The sequence below is a fragment of the Bidens hawaiensis genome, unplaced genomic scaffold (genome assembly GCF_021521415.1).
Source record: "Bidens hawaiensis isolate Kalapana, Puna unplaced genomic scaffold, B.hawaiensis_p1.1 tig00000237_1, whole genome shotgun sequence".
Taxonomy (NCBI): domain Eukaryota; kingdom Viridiplantae; phylum Streptophyta; class Magnoliopsida; order Asterales; family Asteraceae; genus Bidens; species Bidens hawaiensis.
The window spans coordinates 1980655-2006033 of record NW_027491021.1 but is presented as its reverse complement, the minus strand read 5'-3'; the positions used below and the strand labels follow the sequence as shown (position 1 = coordinate 2006033).

The 25379-nt window shown below is 40.5% G+C and overlaps 1 protein-coding gene across 1 annotated transcript; it reads right to left on the bottom strand.

Moving 5' to 3' along the window:
• LOC143610850 (uncharacterized) lies at positions 1-23643 on the bottom strand. The gene is made up of 3 exons (XM_077085236.1): positions 23322-23643; positions 23041-23198; positions 1-711 (listed from the first exon to the last, which is right to left on the bottom strand). Exons 1-3 carry the CDS (start codon positions 23641-23643, stop codon positions 1-3), a joined length of 1191 nt encoding a protein of 396 aa, XP_076941351.1.
• Between the last annotated feature and the right edge of the window lie 1736 nt (positions 23644-25379).

The window sequence follows — 25379 nt, the reverse complement described above, 5'->3', positions numbered from 1 at the left end:
CTAGAAAGGCTGCCAGTTGACAACATTAGCGAACAACGTGCGTACTCCGTGAACCAACGATAAATGGCTTGCCTCTTCAATTGCCTCAATGTATTCTTGATCGTCTTCTAACAATCCAAGAGAGTAGCATGCATCTTTAAACGAAGGTTGAAGACGACCATTAACGGTACAGATTTCTTCGAACGATTGTGGACCTTTAACTCTGTTCAAAAGAATTCGTAAGAAGTACGCTTCCCCAGCTGCAGGAAACACGGCATGAATTCTTCCTATGGAAAATCCCGATTTTCTTCGTTCCCAATGATGGGATTGAGCATGCCAAACAAATTCAGTAGGTAATTCAACGTAAGTCAATTTACGTGTGCTAGCATACTTTTCGTTGCACTTCATCCAACCTGTAAACATGGAAGAGGAGACGCTCTCAACTTTTTCCAAGACATTATCAAGATTATCATCCGCACCATAAACTACATGTTGTTGTCTAGGAAGATGGAAAGGTAGGCGGGTAACAGAAGGCATCCTGTAATGGACATCATAGCCGAAAATACGCGAAGCTGCCTCAGAAGCAGATAAATAACGAAAATCATAAAATTGTTTGATCTCATCGACCTCTGGTTGTTCCACGTTTGCTTGTGTGTTGTTTTTTGAAAAAAAAACAGTAGCTCGACCAGGTCCTTTGTTGATGTATTTAAACAAATACTTTATAGATGATGCCTGATTGCACCATTCAACATTAATGTGTGCTTTATATCGTTTTAATAGGTACTTGTTGTAGGGGACCACACTTCTGTTATCTAATTGAATGTATCCTTTTTGAACAAATTGACCAGAATCGCGTCTTCTATACTTGGGATAACCTTGTGAATTGTAACGATTCCGGCAAATCCAGGTATACCCTAGCCGGAATATACTATTTACGTGTTATTTAATATTGACTATATGTGTTATAGTACGTTTATACGAGTATATATGATTCACAGTACGAATCATACTCGAGTATATAGTGAAACGTATTGGAATTACAACTAACCAATGAACGATTATTGAAACCCGAAAGAATCGGGAATTACATTATAGACGAAGTATATAATGTTTAGTGATGTTCACGAAGTATTAATGCTTCGGGATAAGTGAATTATAGCACAGAAAAGGGATTTCGATTTAATGGTACGTCGGTACGCTAAACGAAACCTTTAACACCAAACCAAGCAAGAGACGATCAATTAAGCCGAAAAAGATGCGTAGTTATTAATAATATGATGTTTTAACGTCATGGGTTAAGTTTTTAAAGTTTTTAAATCAGTTTTATGTAAATTTTGTTTTAACCCGAAAAACGACCATTTTAGGCTCATTTTAAGCCGAATTACGAGTTTAAACGAGAAACGAACTGAACCAGACTATCCACAACATTATCCGGATTGTGTAATCCAAATGTGTGGCTAATATTGAACTTGTGGGACCCACCCCCCACACCACCTTTAGGCCGGCCACCCTCACCCCTTTACACATTACATTTTCTTTTTTTTCTTCACACAAATTCTCTCAAACTCTCTCAACCTTCAAACATCCATCAATTTCCTTGATTTCTACCAAAGACTTGAAGGTATAACACTTGTTTTGAAGCTTGAATCTTGTTTTTAATTTCATAATTCTTGAGAAAAGGAAGTTTCATGTGAAAAATGGGTGAAAACCCGAGATGAAACCGATTCTCGTGTGATCAAAGGATGTATACAAGTTATACAAAGGATCTTGATCCAAGTAATTAGTTAAAAGTGTTTAGAATGAATTTTTACGGTTGAAATCTTGTCAAATGAATTTTCCATGTGAAAGACGGGTGAAAATCCAAGATGAAACCGACTCTTGCATGACCAAGAGATGTATACAAGTTATACAAGGGATCTTGGTCCAAGAAATGAGTAAAAAGAGTCGAGAACGGATATTTACGGTCAAAATCGTTGTTTTGATGTTTTAACCGACACTAGGAAAGAAATGGCTTGATTGTGGGTATAACTTGCTTGGTGTGGTGTTGATGTGCTTGTAAGTGTTGTATCTAGCGGCTAGCAAAGGCTAGAAACCGAGATCCTTGCGATCTAAAGCTAGAAAACACAAAATAGTTCGGTTTTCGTGTGTGTATGAATTATGGACAGATTGTTGTGTGCTTAGAGTTGGGTCACGAAATTTCACAGAGATGATCTACACATGAAAATAAGAGATCTGTGAATTTTTGGTAATTTTTGGATAAAAGATGAATATTTGGTGAATTTAATGCTCGGTTTTGGCCAAAAATAGTGAAAAATAGCAAAACATGATGAAAAATTCCGGAAAATTTAAGATAAGCTTTTTATAACATATAAAAGTCACCCACAAAATTTGAGCTCAGTTGGAAAAGTCTAAGTAGGCCTTTCGGTGAAACGAGTTCTAGGGCTTTCTAGCTCGGTTTTGGGTGAAAATGGCTTGAAAAATAAGTTTCAAATTCTGGAAAAATTCCAGGAAGTTATGAGGATGATATAGATCATCCCAGAAAAATTTGGGATTTTTCTAAAGTGTTTTGGTATTTTGATATATTTAGTGTTTTAATAAGATTTAAAAATAGATAAATAAATGTAAATATAGGAAAATAAATCTGGAAAAATTCCAGAAAGTTATGAGGATGACAAGGATCATTCCAGAAAAATTTGGGATTTTTCTAAAGTGTTTTGGTATTTTTGATATATTTAGTGTTTTAATAAGATTTAAAAATAGATAAATAAATGTAAATATAAGAAAATAAATCTGGAAAATTTTTACAAAATTCCTTACTGTCAAATTAAGTTTTGTGCAAAATTTCAAGACCCGAGACTAATCGGGTAATTATTTGTGCTAAAAAGAACATAAAAACAAGTTTTTAAAGCTTAAAACGTGTAAACCGGCAAAGTTCGCATAAGCGAGCTGACTGGTACATGAAAACTCTAAAAATGGACTATTTCATAAATCTAAGTAAATTAAGTAAAAATAAATCATCCGAAAATAATTCGGATGATTTGGGTAATTTTACCCGATTTTACCGTTTCCGGCACCGAAATGACGGAAACGGGCCCCACGGCCAAACGGGGTGTCAAACCGAGCTATAATTTCATCACCTTAACTAAATTGACTGTCAAACTCTAAGCAATGTCACAATCTGAGTCCTTAGAAGTGTCACGGGGTTAACATAGTCCCCGAATCGAGTACAGTACTGGGTTAACAATGTTCCCAGATGTACCGATTGATACGTATTTAAGTTATGGGAATTATATAGTAACGACTAGATATTATATTACAGATCCAGGCACGTAGCTGTTCCTTGTATTACTCACCGACTCACAAAAGGTGAGTTTTCACGAGCCCCTTTTAATGAATTGTTTTAATTATATTTTCCCGGGGCGGAAAACATGTCTTATTTAAAGTATTTAAGTACATACCGATCGTATGGAAATACTTGTACATTTATATATATATGGTCTGATGCACAGAATATATAAAATGTTTATCATGTGTTATTGTTCTGGGGTAACATAGTTCCCAGGGGTTATTATTGTTCTGGGGTAACATAGTTCCCAGGGGTTATTATTGTTCTGGGGTAACATAGTTCCCAGGGGTTATTATTGTTCTGGGGTAACATAGTTCCCAGGGGTTATTATTGTTCTGGGGTAACATAGTTCCCAGGGGTTATTATTGTTCTGGGGTAACATAGTTCCCAGAAAGTTAATGGAAATGTCCTGGGGTAACATAGTTCCCAGCATGATTATATTGTTAATAAATGATTATTAAAATGATTTGTCAGTGTTTATTTAAATTAGTGAAACTCACCAACTATTCGTAGTTGACCCGTTTTCTTTACATGTTTTCTAGGTATGCCCAAGTTGGAATGATTGATATGTGCTTAACTATCTGTGCTACCTGTTGGAAGCTTGCTGCTCTATGTTTTGTAATGAATTTATTAATTTCTTATCGGTAAAAATATGTGTGTAACACCTAGACAGTAATGAAACTCGCAACAATGTAATATGTTATAAATTAATGTAGTGGTATTTTCTTTATAAGCAATGCTGTTGATATCAGATGTGTCTGTTGCATCCCGTGTACGTTTCCGCTGCGGTTACGGGGTGTGACAGAACTTGGTATCAGAGCCATTGGTTATAAAGAATTAGGATGTCTGAAAAAGATACCTAAAATATAACCAGTAGCTCAAGTATTATAGGATCTGAATATCAACTAATAATATATAGTGACGAGATCGGGATGAACTTGGATGGACAAGTGGGTTATTATGGTCCGGAACATAATAACAGACTTGTCTGCACGAGGGAATTAAGGGGAAGTCACGGGGAATTTAAATAGGTAAAATTGGCAACATATGTGTAAGTATATGATAATATTATTATGTGGTAAAATTGTATAAGTAAGTGCATGTTAATTTGATTTTGAATTACACTATAAAAAGGGACTATATGTTTGTTAACTTGTGTGCAGGTAAAAATGGCAAGAACACCTAGTGTGTCGACGGAAGAGGACCCGGAAGAGGTCAGTTCCGGGGCCTCTGGAAGCCCAAGTGTAGCACCCAGCTCCGAGCCTTCGGAGGCTAGTCATAGTACTTCTAGACAGACCACCCCAGCTAGGAGTGCTAGTTTACCCTCCCATGCTAGGGTTACCAGGTCTCCTACCCCGCCCGCACCACAGACCGCCCCGATTCCCCCCAGACACGGTCCCCGCCTCACGGCGCGGATCAGTGCCCCGTATGTTCCGCCCACTGTTACCCCACCCAGATCCACATACCACCGGGGCGAGTCTTCCCGCCCCCAACCCGAGCCTGCGACCCTACCTGTGTGGGGTCTTCCAAGGCAGGAGCGGGACTTGGCGGCTTGGCTACGTGTTCTCACCGAACAGGTGAACGAGCACTCTGCCGCCCTGGTCGTGGGGGTACAGAGGCGGACGTACCTCGGGGACTGCATACTGGATCACCAGTATGCTATTGACCAGTTAAAAAGGGAGTGTTCATACTCCCACTGGTTGATCGGCCAGATGGAAACCCGAATGCGGGTCATGGTGGCGGTGTTGGTAGTGCTGGTGGCGGTGTTGGTGGGGTTGGTTTACCACCATGTGTATATGTGTTAGATGGTAGAATTTTGAACCGCTTTTTGATACTCCGTGTAAGTAGTTAGTGGTGATACTAACACGGAGTGAATCTTGTTTAGTTACAGTACAACCACTGGCCCATAGGGGGTCTCTTGGAGGGCATATCATTATCGATACTTTTGGGTATCATTCAAGCACTGACCCATTGCGGGTTATGTCGAGATGATACCGACATAGGGCCCTTGTAATAAAACTTAGTTAGGTAATGTTGACTGGAAAGTATGTAAACTGATGTTTGTGTAATATGTATCCATGTTTACTAATGAATGAAATATGTATTGTGTTTTATGATTTGAGATGGTATTGATTATATGTATTTCTTTGATGATTGTGTAGAATGGCACCGAAACGATCAACGAAAATATCGGAAGTAGATGTGAGCCGTTTGATTGCTCAACAGTTGGAGGCGGCGATACCGGATATAGTATCGCGCATCGCCGCCAGTATTAATAACTCGACCAATCCAACCCCTCCGAGCAATCAAACGCCCATAAATAATGACGGGGAACAAAATGCTAATCCTCCAAGGAATGACAACACTATGCCGAGTAATGACGCACCGCCTACGGTGGTCGCTACCGACAGTAATGGCCCTATCCCTACTGTAGAGACCAACCGCACTGGACCATCCAGGGGTTGTTCAATCAAGGACTTTATGTTATGCAAGCCTTTAGAATTTAACGGGTCGGAAGGACCGAATGGGTTAGTGAAATGGTTAGAGAAAATAGAATCAGTGGTAAATATCAGCAACTGTCCCGAGGATTGTGTCGTTAAGTACGCCACCTGTACGTTCACAGACCATGCCTTGACATGGTGGAACACCATAGTACAGACTCGAGGTCAGGCGGCGACAAACCGCATGACCTGGGCAGAGCTTAAGGATCTTGTTTTGAAACATTTCTGCCCAAAGAATGAATTGCAGAAACTGGAACATGAGTTGTGGAACCTAGAGATGCATGGGGCGGACCACTTGGGATATACCAACCGGTTTAATGAACTGTCACGATTAGTGCCGTGGTTGGTCACCCCAGAGTCAAAGAGGGTGGAACGTTATATTTGGGGACTTACTCCAGTAGTGAGGAGTATAGTTAACGCGGGAGGGCACCAGACGTATGAGGGTGCAGTGACACAGGCTGGTATTGTCACGTATGATTTCTTAAGGAGCGGATCGATAAAGACGACGGGGGAGTCGGCTGGGGGAAAGCGAGGTACGTATGACAATAGGGTCCGAGAGAAACAGCAAGGTAAACGAGCTAGGCCCGCTGCCCAGAGCTATGCCATGACTAGTTCGGGCGGAAGGCAAGAACCGCAGAGGGGAACGTTTCCTAAATGTGGGAAATGTGGTTACCACCATAGTGGTGTGTGCAAGGAGGTGGTGTGCCACCGGTGTGGCCGGGTTGGACACTACGCACCAAATTGTAAGACAAATCTGAACAACCTGAACCGTCAACCGCAACCTATTCGTGCGCAACCATTTAGAACTCAACCAGCCCGACAGCAGAACCCGCAAGGAAACCAGATGGTGACCACTAGCCGTGCTTGCTACGAATGCGGCAGCACGGATCACTTCAAAAGGAACTGCCCGAAACTGAATCAGAGAGGAAACGGGAGACAACTCGCGGGTCAGCCATCGGCGTCCAATCCGGCGCGAGGCCGGGCATTTGTGATGGGAGCGAACGAGGCGCGCCAGGACCCCAGCGTAGTGACAGGTACCTTCCTCGTCTCTGATCATTACGCTTCTGTATTATTTGATACAGGCGCCGATAGAAGTTTTGTCTCCGTTAGATTCCTTTCGATAGCAAACCTTCCTATTGGTGAAACCATAGAACCCTACACCGTAGAGGTCGCTAACGGTAAAACCATGATAGTTAATCGGATTGTTCGGAATTGCCCTTTTATTCTAAGCGAACAATCCTTCCTGATTGACTTGTTACCGGTAGAATTGGGTAGTTTTGACGTGATAGTGGGAATGGATTGGTTGGCACGTAATAGGGTAGAAATAAACTGTGAAAAGAAAACCGTCAAGATCCGGGTGTCGGATGACGAGGAGGTATTAGTGCAGGGAGAAAAATCCGGCACCATGATACCATTTATATCCCACCTCAAGGTGTTGAAATATATACGTCAGGGATGTGTGGCGTATCTAGCGAGCCTGACGGCCGCTGATTCTGAGGAAAAACGGGTGGACGATATTCACGTGGTACGCGAATTTCCACAAGTTTTTCCAGAGGAACTTCCTGGATTACCGCCAACCCGACAAGTCGAATTCAGAATCGACTTATTACCTCAAGCCGGCCCTGTTGCTAAGGCCCCTTACAGACTTGCACCGTCCGAGATGCAAGAACTATCCAACCAGTTGCAGGAATTGTTGGATAAGGGGTTTATACGTCCCAGTTATTCCCCGTGGGGTGCACCTGTACTATTTGTGAAAAAGAAGGACGGAAGCCTTCGAATGTGCATTGACTACAGGGAATTGAACAAATTAACCATCAAAAATAGATATCCTCTTCCCCGAATCGATGATTTGTTCGACCAACTACAAGGTGCGAGCTATTTCTCAAAAATTGATCTTAGATCGGGATACCACCAAGTTAGAATTCAAGAGGAGGATATCCCAAAAACCGCGTTTCGGACTCGCTACGGCCACTACGAATTTTTAGTTATGCCTTTTGGGCTAACAAATGCGCCAGCGGTGTTCATGGATCTCATGAACCGAGTCTGTAAACCCTATCTCGACAAGTTCGTCATTGTATTTATTGACGATATTTTGATATACTCGAAGAGTAAAGAGGAGCACTAGCAACACTTAAAGTTAGTTTTAGAGCTCCTGGATCAGGAGAAGTTATATGCAAAATTCTCCAAGTGTAACTTCTGGTTACAAGAGGTGCAATTCCTCGGTCATGTTATAAACCACCAAGGAATACACGTTGATCCGAGTAAGGTTGAAGCTATTAAGAATTGGCAAGCGCCTAAATCTCCGAAGGAAATCCGCCAATTCTTAGGCTTAGCTGGATACTATCGTCGATTTATAGAGAACTTTTCCAGCATCGCCCAACCTTTAACCCTCCTGACTCAAAAGGATCGGAAATATGAATGGGGTGAAGAGCAGGAAACGGCGTTTCAAACGCTAAAACAAAGATTGTGCCAAGCGCCAATCTTAAGTCTCCCCGACGGAGACGATGGATTTATTGTATATTGTGACGCATCCCGTAAAGGGTTAGGATGCGTGTTAATGCAAAATAAAAAGGTCATAGCCTATGCGTCTCGACAGTTAAAAGTTCATGAGAAAAACTACACTACTCATGACTTGGAACTGGGAGCAGTCATCTTTGCACTTAAAATCTGGAGACACTATCTCTACGGTACAAAGTGCACCATATTCACTGATCATAAAAGTTTGCAACACATATTCGATCAGAAAGAACTGAATATGAGGCAACGAAGATGGGTCGAGTTGCTGAGTGACTATGACTGTGACATACGATATCACCCCGGCAAGGCTAACGTTGTAGCCGATGCCTTGAGTAGAAAGGATCGAGTCAAGCCACTACGTGTGCGAGCGTTGGGGATGATAGTCCAGTCGAACCTTTCAGATTTGATTCGAGTCGCTCAACGCGAGGCGTTGAAAGAGGGCCAATTGGATAAAGAAGGACTTTACGGGAATGAGAAGAATTTCGAACAGCGTGTGGACGAAATTCTTTATTTCAAAAATCGGATTTGGATCCCGACCCTCCATGACCTTCGTGATTTGATCATGGATGAAGCACATAAATCGAAATATTCCATACATCCGGGATCAGATAAAATGTACAAGGATGTGAAAGAATTTTACTGGTGGCCAGGTATGAAAAAGGATATAGCCACATACGTCGGCAAGTGTACGACGTGTGCGAGAGTTAAGGCGGAACACCAGAAACCCTCGGGAATGCTACAACAGCCGGAAATTCCCGAATGGAAGTGGGAGCAGATCACAATGGATTTTGTGACACATCTCCCCAAGACACCCCGAGGTCATGATGCGATTTGGGTAATCGTGGATCGATTAACCAAATCGGCACATTTTATTCCAATTAGGAATACTTTTAACACTGAGAGACTTGCGCAAATTTATATAAATGAAATAGTGTCTCGTCATGGCATACCCATCTCGATCATCTCCGATAGGGATAGCCATTTCACCTCCAAACTTTGGCAAGCTGTCCAAGAAGCATTGGGAACACGTATTGACCTAAGCACAGCTTACCACCCTCAGACCGATGGTCAGTCTGAGAGGACCATTCAAACTTTGGAGGATTTGCTTCGTGCTTGCGTACTGGACTTTAAGGGAAATTGGGATCAACATCTCCCACTCGTTGAATTTTCCTATAATAACAGTTATCACAGCAGTATAAAGGCAGCACCTTATGAAGCATTGTATGGGCGGAAGTGCCGATCACCACTTTCCTGGTCTGAAGTGGGTGACCCGCAGGTCATTAGATCGGATCTGGTCCAGGAGACGACCAGCAAGATTCTTGAAATTAAGAACAACCTGAAAGCCGCGCGGGATCGGCAGAAGAGTTATGCTGATACCCGTCGAAAACCGTTGTCATTTGAGAAGGGTGAAAAGGTATACTTGAAAGTATCACCCTGGAAAGGAGTGGTCAGATTTGGAAAGGCGGGGAAGTTGGCCCCTAGATACATTGGACCATTCAACATCACTGCAAAGATCGGTCCGGTAGCTTACCGACTAGAACTGCCTGAGGAACTAAGTGCAGTTCATAACGTGTTTCATGTGTTGAATTTGAAAAGATGTCTGGCGGATGAGACATCGGTGTTACCCTTAGAGGGTGTTCAAATAAGTGATAGGCTCAACTTCGTAGAGGAGCCCATCGAAATAGTGGACGGTAAGATCAAGCAACTTAGACACAATAAGATCTCGTTGGTCAAAGTTAGATGGAATTCGCAACGAGGCCCAGAATTTACTTGGGAACGAAAGGATGAATTTCGGAAGAAATACCCCCACCTATTTCCTCAAAAGAAAGTAGTTGACGCATAAAATTTCGAGGACGAAATTTTTATAACGGGGGGAGAATGTAACGATTCCGGCAAATCCAGGTATACCCTAGCCGGAATATACTATTTACGTGTTATTTAATATTGACTATATGTGTTATAGTACGTTTATACGAGTATATATGATTCACAGTACGAATCATACTCGAGTATATAGTGAAACGTATTGGAATTACAACTAACCAATGAACGATTATTGAAACCCGAAAGAATCGGGAATTACATTATAGACGAAGTATATAATGTTTAGTGATGTTCACGAAGTATTAATGCTTCGGGATAAGTGAATTATAGCACAGAAAAGGGATTTCGATTTAATGGTACGTCGGTACGCTAAACGAAACCTTTAACACCAAACCAAGCAAGAGACGATCAATTAAGCCGAAAAAGATGCGTAGTTATTAATAATATGATGTTTTAACGTCATGGGTTAAGTTTTTAAAGTTTTTAAATCAGTTTTATGTAAATTTTATTTTAACCCGAAAAACGACCATTTTAGGCTCATTTTAAGCCGAATTACGAGTTTAAACGAGAAACGAACTGAACCAGACTATCCACAACATTATCCGGATTGTGTAATCCAAATGTGTGGCTAATATTGAACTTGTGGGACCCACCCCCCACACCACCTTTAGGCCGGCCACCCTCACCCCTTTACACATTACATTTTCTTTTTTTTCTTCACACAAATTCTCTCAAACTCTCTCAACCTTCAAACATCCATCCATTTCCTTGATTTCTACCAAAGACTTGAAGGTATAACACTTGTTTTGAAGCTTGAATCTTGTTTTTAATTTCATAATTCTTGAGAAAAGGAAGTTTCATGTGAAAAATGGGTGAAAACCCGAGATGAAACCGATTCTCGTGTGATCAAAGGATGTATACAAGTTATACAAAGGATCTTGATCCAAGTAATTAGTTAAAAGTGTTTAGAATGAATTTTTACGGTTGAAATCTTGTCAAATGAATTTTCCATGTGAAAGACGGGTGAAAATCCAAGATGAAACCGACTCTTGCATGACCAAGAGATGTATACAAGTTATACAAGGGATCTTGGTCCAAGAAATGAGTAAAAAGAGTCGAGAACGGATATTTACGGTCAAAATCGTTGTTTTGATGTTTTAACCGACACTAGGAAAGAAATGGCTTGATTGTGGGTATAACTTGCTTGGTGTGGTGTTGATGTGCTTGTAAGTGTTGTATCTAGCGGCTAGCAAAGGCTAGAAACCGAGATCCTTGCGATCTAAAGCTAGAAAACACAAAATAGTTCGGTTTTCGTGTGTGTATGAATTATGGACAGATTGTTGTGTGCTTAGAGTTGGGTCACGAAATTTCACAGAGATGATCTACACATGAAAATAAGAGATCTGTGAATTTTTGGTAATTTTTGGATAAAAGATGAATATTTGGTGAATTTAATGCTCGGTTTTGGCCAAAAATAGTGAAAAATAGCAAAACATGATGAAAAATTCCGGAAAATTTAAGATAAGCTTTTTATAACATATAAAAGTCACCCACAAAATTTGAGCTCAGTTGGAAAAGTCTAAGTAGGCTTTTCGGTGAAACGAGTTCTAGGGCTTTCTAGCTCGGTTTTGGGTGAAAATGGCTTGAAAAATAAGTTTTAAATTCTGGAAAACTTCCAGGAAGTTATGAGGATGATAGAGATCATCCCAGAAAAATTTGGGATTTTTCTAAAGTGTTTTGCTATTTTGATATATTTAGTGTTTTAATAAGATTTAAAAATAGATAAATAAATGTAAATATTGGAAAATAAATCTGGAAAAATTCCAGAAAGTTATGAGGATGACAAGGATCATTCCAGAAAAATTTGGGATTTTTCTAAAGTGTTTTGGTATTTTTGATATATTTAGTGTTTTAATAAGATTTAAAAATAGATAAATAAATGTAAATATAAGAAAATAAATCTGGAAAATTTTTACAAAATTCCTTACTGTCAAATTAAGTTTTGTGCAAAATTTCAAGACCCGAGACTAATCGGGTAATTATTTGTGCTAAAAAGAACATAAAAACAAGTTTTTAAAGCTTAAAACGTGTAAACCGGCAAAGTTCGCATAAGCGAGCTGACTGGTACATGAAAACTCTAAAAATGGACTATTTCATAAATCTAAGTAAATTAAGTAAAAATAAATCATCCGAAAATAATTCGGATGATTTGGGTAATTTTACCCGATTTTACCGTTTCCGGCACCGAAATGACGGAAACGGGCCCCACGGCCAAACGGGGTGTCAAACCGAGCTATAATTTCATCACCTTAACTAAATTGACTGTCAAACTCTAAGCAATGTCACAATCTGAGTCCTTAGAAGTGTCACGGGGTTAACATAGTCCCCGAATCGAGTACAGTACTGGGTTAACAATGTTCCCAGATGTACCGATTGATACGTATTTAAGTTATGGGAATTATATAGTAACGACTAGATATTATATTACAGATCCAGGCACGTAGCTGTTCCTTGTATTACTCACCGACTCACAAAAGGTGAGTTTTCACGAGCCCCTTTTAATGAATTGTTTTAATTATATTTTCCCGGGGCGGAAAACATGTCTTATTTAAAGTATTTAAGTACATACCGATCGTATGGAAATACTTGTACATTTATATATATATGGTCTGATGCACAGAATATATAAAATGTTTATCATGTGTTATTGTTCTGGGGTAACATAGTTCCCAGGGGTTATTATTGTTCTGGGGTAACATAGTTCCCAGGGGTTATTATTGTTCTGGGGTAACATAGTTCCCAGGGGTTATTATTGTTCTGGGGTAACATAGTTCCCAGGGGTTATTATTGTTCTGGGGTAACATAGTTCCCAGGGGTTATTATTGTTCTGGGGTAACATAGTTCCCAGAAAGTTAATGGAAATGTCCTGGGGTAACATAGTTCCCAGCATGATTATATTGTTAATAAATGATTATTAAAATGATTTGTCAGTGTTTATTTAAATTAGTGAAACTCACCAACTATTCGTAGTTGACCCGTTTTCTTTACATGTTTTCTAGGTATGCCCAAGTTGGAATGATTGATATGTGCTTAACTATCTGTGCTACCTGTTGGAAGCTTGCTGCTCTATGTTTTGTAATGAATTTATTAATGTCTTATCGGTAAAAATATGTGTGTAACACCTAGACAGTAATGAAACTCGCAACAATGTAATATGTTATAAATTAATGTAGTGGTATTTTCTTTATAAGCAATGCTGTTGATATCAGATGTGTCTGTTGCATCCCGTGTACGTTTCCGCTGCGGTTACGGGGTGTGACAGAACTTGGTATCAGAGCCATTGGTTATAAAGAATTAGGATGTCTGAAAAAGATACCTAAAATATAACCAGTAGCTCAAGTATTATAGGATCTGAATATCAACTAATAATATATAGTGACGAGATCGGGATGAACTTGGATGGACAAGTGGGTTATTATGGTCCGGAACATAATAACAGACTTGTCTGCACGAGGGAATTAAGGGGAAGTCACGGGGAATTTAAATAGGTAAAATTGGCAACATATGTGTAAGTATATGATAATATTATTATGTGGTAAAATTGTATAAGTAAGTGCATGTTAATTTGATTTTGAATTACACTATAAAAAGGGACTATATGTTTGTTAACTTGTGTGCAGGTAAAAATGGCAAGAACACCTAGTGTGTCGACGGAAGAGGACCCGGAAGAGGTCAGTTCCGGGGCCTCTGGAAGCCCAAGTGTAGCACCCAGCTCCGAGCCTTCGGAGGCTAGTCATAGTACTTCTAGACAGACCACCCCAGCTAGGAGTGCTAGTTTACCCTCCCATGCTAGGGTTACCAGGTCTCCTACCCCGCCCGCACCACAGACCGCCCCGATTCCCCCCAGACACGGTCCCCGCCTCACGGCGCGGATCAGTGCCCCGTATGTTCCGCCCACTGTTACCCCACCCAGATCCACATACCACCGGGGCGAGTCTTCCCGCCCCCAACCCGAGCCTGCGACCCTACCTGTGTGGGGTCTTCCAAGGCAGGAGCGGGACTTGGCGGCTTGGCTACGTGTTCTCACCGAACAGGTGAACGAGCACTCTGCCGCCCTGGTCGTGGGGGTACAGAGGCGGACGTACCTCGGGGACTGCATACTGGATCACCAGTATGCTATTGACCAGTTAAAAAGGGAGTGTTCATACTCCCACTGGTTGATCGGCCAGATGGAAACCCGAATGCGGGTCATGGTGGCGGTGTTGGTAGTGCTGGTGGCGGTGTTGGTGGGGTTGGTTTACCACCATGTGTATATGTGTTAGATGGTAGAATTTTGAACCGCTTTTTGATACTCCGTGTAAGTAGTTAGTGGTGATACTAACACGGAGTGAATCTTGTTTAGTTACAGTACAACCACTGGCCCATAGGGGGTCTCTTGGAGGGCATATCATTATCGATACTTTTGGGTATCATTCAAGCACTGACCCATTGCGGGTTATGTCGAGATGATACCGACATAGGGCCCTTGTAATAAAACTTAGTTAGGTAATGTTGACTGGAAAGTATGTAAACTGATGTTTGTGTAATATGTATCCATGTTTACTAATGAATGAAATATGTATTGTGTTTTATGATTTGAGATGGTATTGATTATATGTATTTCTTTGATGATTGTGTAGAATGGCACCGAAACGATCAACGAAAATATCGGAAGTAGATGTGAGCCGTTTGATTGCTCAACAGTTGGAGGCGGCGATACCGGATATAGTATCGCGCATCGCCGCCAGTATTAATAACTCGACCAATCCAACCCCTCCGAGCAATCAAACGCCCATAAATAATGACGGGGAACAAAATGCTAATCCTCCAAGGAATGACAACACTATGCCGAGTAATGACGCACCGCCTACGGTGGTCGCTACCGACAGTAATGGCCCTATCCCTACTGTAGAGACCAACCGCACTGGACCATCCAGGGGTTGTTCAATCAAGGACTTTATGTTATGCAAGCCTTTAGAATTTAACGGGTCGGAAGGACCGAATGGGTTAGTGAAATGGTTAGAGAAAATAGAATCAGTGGTAAATATCAGCAACTGTCCCGAGGATTGTGTCGTTAAGTACGCCACCTGTACGTTCACAGACCATGCCTTGACATGGTGGAACACCATAGTACAGACTCGAGGTCAGGCGGCGACAAACCGCATGACCTGGGCAGAGCTTAAGGATCTTGTTTTGAAACATTTCTGCCCAAAGAATGAATTGCAGAAACTGGAACATGAGTTGTGGAACCTAGAGATGCATGGGGCGGACCACTTGGGATATACCAACCGGTTTAATGAACTGTCACGATTAGTGCCGTGGTTGGTCACCCCAGAGTCAAAGAGGGTGGAACGTTATATTTGGGGACTTACTCCAGTAGTGAGGAGTATAGTTAACGCGGGAGGGCACCAGACGTATGAGGGTGCAGTGACACAGGCTGGTATTGTCACGTATGATTTCTTAAGGAGCGGATCGATAAAGACGACGGGGGAGTCGGCTGGGGGAAAGCGAGGTACGTATGACAATAGGGTCCGAGAGAAACAGCAAGGTAAACGAGCTAGGCCCGCTGCCCAGAGCTATGCCATGACTAGTTCGGGCGGAAGGCAAGAACCGCAGAGGGGAACGTTTCCTAAATGTGGGAAATGTGGTTACCACCATAGTGGCGTGTGCAAGGAGGTGGTGTGCCACCGGTGTGGCCGGGTTGGACACTACGCACCAAATTGTAAGACAAATCTGAACAACCTGAACCGTCAACCGCAACCTATTCGTGCGCAACCATTTAGAACTCAACCAGCCCGACAGCAGAACCCGCAAGGAAACCAGATGGTGACCACTAGCCGTGCTTGCTACGAATGCGGCAGCACGGATCACTTCAAAAGGAACTGCCCGAAACTGAATCAGGGAGGAAACGGGAGACAACTCGCGGGTCAGCCATCGGCGTCCAATCCGGCGCGAGGCCGGGCATTTGTGATGGGAGCGAACGAGGCGCGCCAGGACCCCAGCGTAGTGACAGGTACCTTCCTCGTCTCTGATCATTACGCTTCTGTATTATTTGATACAGGCGCCGATAGAAGTTTTGTCTCCGTTAGATTCCTTTCGATAGCAAACCTTCCTATTGGTGAAACCATAGAACCCTACACCGTAGAGGTCGCTAACGGTAAAACCATGATAGTTAATCGGATTGTTCGGAATTGCCCTTTTATTCTAAGCGAACAATCCTTCCTGATTGACTTGTTACCGGTAGAATTGGGTAGTTTTGACGTGATAGTGGGAATGGATTGGTTGGCACGTAATAGGGTAGAAATAAACTGTGAAAAGAAAACCGTCAAGATCCGGGTGTCGGATGACGAGGAGGTATTAGTGCAGGGAGAAAAATCCGGCACCATGATACCATTTATATCCCACCTCAAGGTGTTGAAATATATACGTCAGGGATGTGTGGCGTATCTAGCGAGCCTGACGGCCGCTGATTCTGAGGAAAAACGGGTGGACGATATTCACGTGGTACGCGAATTTCCACAAGTTTTTCCAGAGGAACTTCCTGGATTACCGCCAACCCGACAAGTCGAATTCAGAATCGACTTATTACCTCAAGCCGGCCCTGTTGCTAAGGCCCCTTACAGACTTGCACCGTCCGAGATGCAAGAACTATCCAACCAGTTGCAGGAATTGTTGGATAAGGGGTTTATACGTCCCAGTTATTCCCCGTGGGGTGCACCTGTACTATTTGTGAAAAAGAAGGACGGAAGCCTTCGAATGTGCATTGACTACAGGGAATTGAACAAATTAACCATCAAAAATAGATATCCTCTTCCCCGAATCGATGATTTGTTCGACCAACTACAAGGTGCGAGCTATTTCTCAAAAATTGATCTTAGATCGGGATACCACCAAGTTAGAATTCAAGAGGAGGATATCCCAAAAACCGCGTTTCGGACTCGCTACGGCCACTACGAATTTTTAGTTATGCCTTTTGGGCTAACAAATGCGCCAGCGGTGTTCATGGATCTCATGAACCGAGTCTGTAAACCCTATCTCGACAAGTTCGTCATTGTATTTATTGACGATATTTTGATATACTCGAAGAGTAAAGAGGAGCACTAGCAACACTTAAAGTTAGTTTTAGAGCTCCTGGATCAGGAGAAGTTATATGCAAAATTCTCCAAGTGTAACTTCTGGTTACAAGAGGTGCAATTCCTCGGTCATGTTATAAACCACCAAGGAATACACGTTGATCCGAGTAAGGTTGAAGCTATTAAGAATTGGCAAGCGCCTAAATCTCCGAAGGAAATCCGCCAATTCTTAGGCTTAGCTGGATACTATCGTCGATTTATAGAGAACTTTTCCAGCATCGCCCAACCTTTAACCCTCCTGACTCAAAAGGATCGGAAATATGAATGGGGTGAAGAGCAGGAAACGGCGTTTCAAACGCTAAAACAAAGATTGTGCCAAGCGCCAATCTTAAGTCTCCCCGACGGAGACGATGGATTTATTGTATATTGTGACGCATCCCGTAAAGGGTTAGGATGCGTGTTAATGCAAAATAAAAAGGTCATAGCCTATGCGTCTCGACAGTTAAAAGTTCATGAGAAAAACTACACTACTCATGACTTGGAACTGGGAGCAGTCATCTTTGCACTTAAAATCTGGAGACACTATCTCTACGGTACAAAGTGCACCATATTCACTGATCATAAAAGTTTGCAACACATATTCGATCAGAAAGAACTGAATATGAGGCAACGAAGATGGGTCGAGTTGCTGAGTGACTATGACTGTGACATACGATATCACCCCGGCAAGGCTAACGTTGTAGCCGATGCCTTGAGTAGAAAGGATCGAGTCAAGCCACTACGTGTGCGAGCGTTGGGGATGATAGTCCAGTCGAACCTTTCAGATTTGATTCGAGTCGCTCAACGCGAGGCGTTGAAAGAGGGCCAATTGGATAAAGAAGGACTTTACGGGAATGAGAAGAATTTCGAACAGCGTGTGGACGAAATTCTTTATTTCAAAAATCGGATTTGGATCCCGACCCTCCATGACCTTCGTGATTTGATCATGGATGAAGCACATAAATCGAAATATTCCATACATCCGGGATCAGATAAAATGTACAAGGATGTGAAAGAATTTTACTGGTGGCCAGGTATGAAAAAGGATATAGCCACATACGTCGGCAAGTGTACGACGTGTGCGAGAGTTAAGGCGGAACACCAGAAACCCTCGGGAATGCTACAACAGCCGGAAATTCCCGAATGGAAGTGGGAGCAGATCACAATGGATTTTGTGACACATCTCCCCAAGACACCCCGAGGTCATGATGCGATTTGGGTAATCGTGGATCGATTAACCAAATCGGCACATTTTATTCCAATTAGGAATACTTTTAACACTGAGAGACTTGCGCAAATTTATATAAATGAAATAGTGTCTCGTCATGGCATACCCATCTCGATCATCTCCGATAGGGATAGCCATTTCACCTCCAAACTTTGGCAAGCTGTCCAAGAAGCATTGGGAACACGTATTGACCTAAGCACAGCTTACCACCCTCAGACCGATGGTCAGTCTGAGAGGACCATTCAAACTTTGGAGGATTTGCTTCGTGCTTGCGTACTGGACTTTAAGGGAAATTGGGATCAACATCTCCCACTCGTTGAATTTTCCTATAATAACAGTTATCACAGCAGTATAAAGGCAGCACCTTATGAAGCATTGTATGGGCGGAAGTGCCGATCACCACTTTGCTGGTCTGAAGTGGGTGACCCGCAGGTCATTAGATCGGATCTGGTCCAGGAGACGACCAGCAAGATTCTTGAAATTAAGAACAACCTGAAAGCCGCGCGGGATCGGCAGAAGAGTTATGCTGATACCCGTCGAAAACCGTTGTCATTTGAGAAGGGTGAAAAGGTATACTTGAAAGTATCACCCTGGAAAGGAGTGGTCAGATTTGGAAAGGCGGGGAAGTTGGCCCCTAGATACATTGGACCATTCAACATCACTGCAAAGATCGGTCCGGTAGCTTACCGACTAGAACTGCCTGAGGAACTAAGTGCAGTTCATAACGTGTTTCATGTGTCGAATTTGAAAAGATGTCTGGCGGATGAGACATCGGTGTTACCCTTAGAGGGTGTTCAAATAAGTGATAGGCTCAACTTCGTAGAGGAGCCCATCGAAATAGTGGACGGTAAGATCAAGCAACTTAGACACAATAAGATCTCGTTGGTCAAAGTTAGATGGAATTCGCAACGAGGCCCAGAATTTACTTGGGAACGAAAGGATGAATTTCGGAAGAAATACCCCCACCTATTTCCTCAAAAGGAAGTAGTTGACGCATAAAATTTCGAGGACGAAATTTTTATAACGGGGGGAGAATGTAACGATTCCGGCAAATCTAGGTATACCCTAGCCGGAATATACTATTTACGTGTTATTTAATATTGACTATATGTGTTATAGTACGTTTATACGAGTATATATGATTCACAGTACGAATCATACTCGAGTATATAGTGAAACGTATTGGAATTACAACTAACCAATGAACGATTATTGAAACCCGAAAGAATCGGGAATTACATTATAGACGAAGTATATAATGTTTAGTGATGTTCACGAAGTATTAATGCTTCGGGATAAGTGAAATATAGCACAGAAAAGGGATTTCGATTTAATGGTACGTCGGTACGCTAAACGAAACCTTTAACACCAAACCAAGCAAGAGACGATCAATTAAGCCGAAAAAGATGCGTAGTTATTAATAATATGATGTTTTAACGTCATGGGTTAAGTTTTTAAAGTTTTTAAATCAGTTTTATGTAAATTTTGTTTTAACCCGAAAAACGACCATTTTAGGCTCATTTTAAGCCGAATTACGAGTTTAAACGAGAAACGAACTGAACCAGACTATCCACAACATTATCCGGATTGTGTAATCCAAATGTGTGGCTAATATTGAACTTGTGGGACCCACCCCCCACACCACCTTTAGGCCGGCCACCCTCACCCCTTTACACATTACATTTTCTTTTTTTTCTTCACACAAATTCTCTCAAACTCTCTCAACCTTCAAACATCCATCCATTTCCTTGATTTCTACCAAAGACTTGAAGGTATAACACTTGTTTTGAAGCTTGAATCTTGTTTTTAATTTCATAATTCTTGAGAAAAGGAAGTTTCATGTGAAAAATGGGTGAAAACCCGAGATGAAACCGATTCTCGTGTGATCAAAGGATGTATACAAGTTATACAAAGGATCTTGATCCAAGTAATTAGTTAAAAGTGTTTAGAATGAATTTTTACGGTTGAAATCTTGTCAAATGAATTTTCCATGTGAAAGACGGGTGAAAATCCAAGATGAAACCGACTCTTGCATGACCAAGAGATGTATACAAGTTATACAAGGGATCTTGGTCCAAGAAATGAATAAAAAGAGTCGAGAACGGATATTTACGGTCAAAATCGTTGTTTTGATGTTTTAACCGACACTAGGAAAGAAATGGCTTGATTGTGGGTATAACTTGCTTGGTGTGGTGTTGATGTGCTTGTAAGTGTTGTATCTAGCGGCTAGCAAAGGCTAGAAACCGAGATCCTTGCGATCTAAAGCTAGAAAACACAAAATAGTTCGGTTTTCGTGTGTGTATGAATTATGGACAGATTGTTGTGTGCTTAGATTTGGGTCACGAAATTTCACAGAGATGATCTACACATGAAAATAAGAGATCTGTGAATTTTTGGTAATTTTTGAATAAAAGATGAATATTTGGTGAATTTAATGCTCGGTTTTGGCCAAAAATAGTGAAAAATAGCAAAACATGATGAAAAATTCCGGAAAATTTAAGATAAGCTTTTTATAACATATAAAAGTCACCCACAAAATTTTAGCTCAGTTGGAAAAGTCTAAGTAGGCTTTTCGGTGAAACGAGTTCTAGGGCTTTCTAGCTCGGTTTTGGGTGAAAATGGCTTGAAAAATAAGTTTTAAATTCTGGAAAAATTCCGGGAAGTTATGAGGATGATAGAGATCATCCCAGAAAAATTTGGGATTTTTCTAAAGTGTTTTGGTATTTTGATATATTTAGTGTTTTAATAAGATTTAAAAATAGATAAATAAATGTAAATATAGGAAAATAAATCTGTAAAAATTCCAGAAAGTTATGAGGATGACAAGGATCATTCCAGAAAAATTTGGGATTTTTCTAAAGTGTTTTGGTATTTTTGATATATTTAGTGTTTTAATAAGATTTAAAAATAGATAAATAAATGTAAATATAAGAAAATAAATCTGGAAAATTTTTACAAAATTCCTTACTGTCAAATTAAGTTTTGTGCAAAATTTCAAGACCCGAGACTAATCGGGTAATTATTTGTGCTAAAAAGAACATAAAAACAAGTTTTTAAAGCTTAAAACGTGTAAACCGGCAAAGTTCGCATAAGCGAGCTGACTGGTACATGAAAACTCTAAAAATGGACTATTTCATAAATCTAAGTAAATTAAGTAAAAATAAATCATCCGAAAATAATTCCGATGATTTGGGTAATTTTACCCGATTTTACCGTTTCCGGCACCGAAATGACGGAAACGGGCCCCACGGCCAAACGGGGTGTCAAACCGAGCTATAATTTCATCACCTTAACTAAATTGACTGTCAAACTCTAAGCAATGTCACAATCTGAGTCCTTAGAAGTGTCACGGGGTTAACATAGTCCCCGAATCGAGTACAGTACTGGGTTAACAATGTTCCCAGATGTACCGATTGATACGTATTTAAGTTATGGGAATTATATAGTAACGACTAGATATTATATTACAGATCCAGGCACGTAGCTGTTCCTTGTATTACTCACCGACTCACAAAAGGTGAGTTTTCACGAGCCCCTTTTAATGAATTGTTTTAATTATATTTTCCCGGGGCGGAAAACATGTCTTATTTAAAGTATTTAAGTACATACCGATCGTATGGAAATACTTGTACATTTATATATATATGGTCTGATGCACAGAATATATAAAATGTTTATCATGTGTTATTGTTCTGGGGTAACATAGTTCCCAGGGGTTATTATTGTTCTGGGGTAACATAGTTCCCAGGGGTTATTATTGTTCTGGGGTAACATAGTTCCCAGGGGTTATTATTGTTCTGGGGTAACATAGTTCCCAGGGGTTATTATTGTTCTGGGGTAACATAGTTCCCAGGGGTTATTATTGTTCTGGGGTAACATAGTTCCCAGGGGTTATTATTGTTCTGGGGTAACATAGTTCCCAGGGGTTATTATTGTTCTGGGGTAACATAGTTCCCAGAAAGTTAATGGAAATGTCCTGGGGTAACATAGTTCCCAGCATGATTATATTGTTAATAAATGATTATTAAAATGATTTGTCAGTGTTTATTTAAATTAGTGAAACTCACCAACTATTCGTAGTTGACCCGTTTTCTTTACATGTTTTCTAGGTATGCCCAAGTTGGAATGATTGATATGTGCTTAACTATCTGTGCTACCTGTTGGAAGCTTGCTGCTCTATGTTTTGTAATGAATTTATTAATGTCTTATCGGTAAAAATATGTGTGTAACACCTAGACAGTAATGAAACTCGCAACAATGTAATATGTTATAAATTAATGTAGTGGTATTTTCTTTATAAGCAATGCTGTTGATATCAGATGTGTCTGTTGCATCCCGTGTACGTTTCCGCTGCGGTTACGGGGTGTGACATGAATCGACAGATGTTGCATCGCGAAAGTTCTCTGGGAATTTATTTTAACATTGGTTGTCAAACATGCACGAGCAGGTCGGATTATGGGCACCACATGGACCGTGAATCATCAATTCACTCACAAGGTAATGTAATTCAGGATCCTCATTCTTATCTAGAATCTCCGTAGAAATAAAAGGGTCAACGTGTTCTACATCGGGAAGCTTATGATTGGCATGCATAAATAAGCACATATGAGCATGAGGCAAACCACGCTTTTGAAATTCGATTGTATAAACAACTGCATGAAAAGTTTTGTTTATAAATAAAAACATTAACGGGTTTCAGTTATATGTTTCTACAAAACTGTAATACTCTTATATTAGAAAATACGATGAAAGAAACATATGTAAAGGATTGATACCTGCTTGTACTTTGCCGAGGACCGCTTTATCCTTCAGGTCTTTTAACAGGGCTTCAAGCTTGATTTTAAACAATCTACACAAGATGTTGGGCCTATACTCTGAGTTAAGAGCGGTGTCTTTAAGAAATCTTGTAACTTCGGGCCACTTTGGGTTGCACGTTACTGTTATAAAAAAATCAGGGTATCCAAACCATTTGCATAGTGTCATAGCATCCAGGTAGTTTTGAGTCATATACCGAGCACCTCCTGTAAAGGACGAAGGTAATATGACGGTGCGTCCCACTTTTGAAACACTGGATGTTCCTTGATCTTTTAGATTCATGAGGTTCTCGTATGTTGATGATCTTAGTTTTGTTTGTTGAATACGTATAAAAAAAGTCTTTCGCTTTCAATCATCGTATAAGCGTCAACTAAAAACTGTTGTAACAACCTCCTTAAGTTTAAAATAATTGAGAACTGATTGAGCCTATCCTGAATCCTAAAGGCGAACCATTCCCTCATTGTAGTAAAAGGTCGTTTGCTGTCATCACCCTCGTTAACACCTCTATGATATATGTCAACTCGATAGCCATCTTCACTGTTAGTAAATATGATTGGATATTGAAGAGGGGCATATGAAGGATGTAGTTCACTTATAGGTATTATTTTACCGCCCATAGTAGTTACAAGAATATCATGAGGCTGAAGGAAGTCAGAAATGTCTCCTACGATTAAAGCCGCAACTTCAGATGTTGTTGGTAGGTTGTAAGTTCTTCCATCCTTTTGTCGGTTTGCAATAAGACGTAATTTTAAATCAATATGAGGGTTCTGTTGCAAAGAATCTCTTGCCATTCTATACATCTTAACTAAAACATTTTGTGAATCTAACATTTTTTTCAAACGTTGAATAATCTGAAGATCCATTGCATTTGCAGCCTCAGTTGACATATTCTTAGAGTCACTGAAAAATAACATGAAACACATAAATATGAATATATACCCAAATTTTCACTAATGTAATATCGCATGCATAAGAAAGTGACGTGGTACTAAAACAAAGATATTTTGTTGTATAGTTGTAAGTGTGATTACATACCCAAATATTTTTTGTCGGTTTGTAAGCTCGTTGTCGATGTCATACATGTACAATTGTGAGAATTTGGATTTGCATCCAGGTTCAGGTTGAAGGCTTCCAATCGAATGATAATTTTTACCACTCAACCTGTATACAAATGGACCTTTTCCTCGATTAATGGCTGTATCGATTTTACCTCGCATTGAAGTAAAAGAAAACATCGAGTTGTAACGTCTAATGTTTTTCAAAAAATATTTGCTTGTTGCGTCAATGCCTCGAAATAGGTTTTCATATCCAGGGTTGGATGGGATATATTCTGGTAATTCGACCTTCCCATAACGGCAACATAGCGAGTAACTTCCTTTTGCAATTTTGTTCTGTCCCTTCTTCGCTTCATCTTTCCAAAGTTTTGCATGACATATCACACACACAACATTTTGATCACCATTATCCAAGTAATCTGATTATAATTTTATAATGTTAATAAAATAATGTAAAGAACAAACTATATAAGGAACAACATAAGTAGTAGTTGTTTAACAACTGTAACATCCCGAATTTTGTAATGATAAATAAAAGAGGTCTATGATTTAAAAACGAGTGTTAATATTTAATTAATATTAAATATAGAAAGAATTATGGACTTGGGTAATTAAAATGGACCAAGATAGGGGGATGGGCTTAGGGTCCATAGGCCTTAGTAGTATAAATACTCCCTTAAACCACCCTAAAACCCTAAACCCTCATTTCTTTCCATCTTATTCTCTACACACTCAAAAACACACACATACACCTACACCACATCTGGTCGCGAGCGAGAAAGAGGAGAAGCGAGATCGATCGAACCTTGGTGTTGGTAGATCTTTGCTATACGAGCCACATACAAGATTTAGAGTTCATAAACAAGCTAGCCAAGGATGAAGAACATATAAAGGTAAGCCTTTTACCTTTAAAGTTTACGTTTTTATAAACGTTTAGTCTTGAAACTTTGAACGGGAATAGAT

What these genes read in the sequence shown, in the direction of transcription:
- LOC143610850 (XM_077085236.1), bottom strand. Translation starts at nt 23,643, where the DNA reads ATGAATCTAAAAGATCAAGGAACATCCAGTGTTTCAAAAGTGGGACGC. An exon ending in CCTCGGCAAAGTACAAGCAG is followed by an intron (nt 23,199 to 23,321) that starts GTATCAATCCTT and finishes CTTTTCATGCAG; the next exon opens with TTGTTTATACAATCGAATTT. An exon ending in ATCCTGAATTACATTACCTT is followed by an intron (nt 712 to 23,040) that starts GTGAGTGAATTG and finishes TGGTGCAATCAG; the next exon opens with GCATCATCTATAAAGTATTT.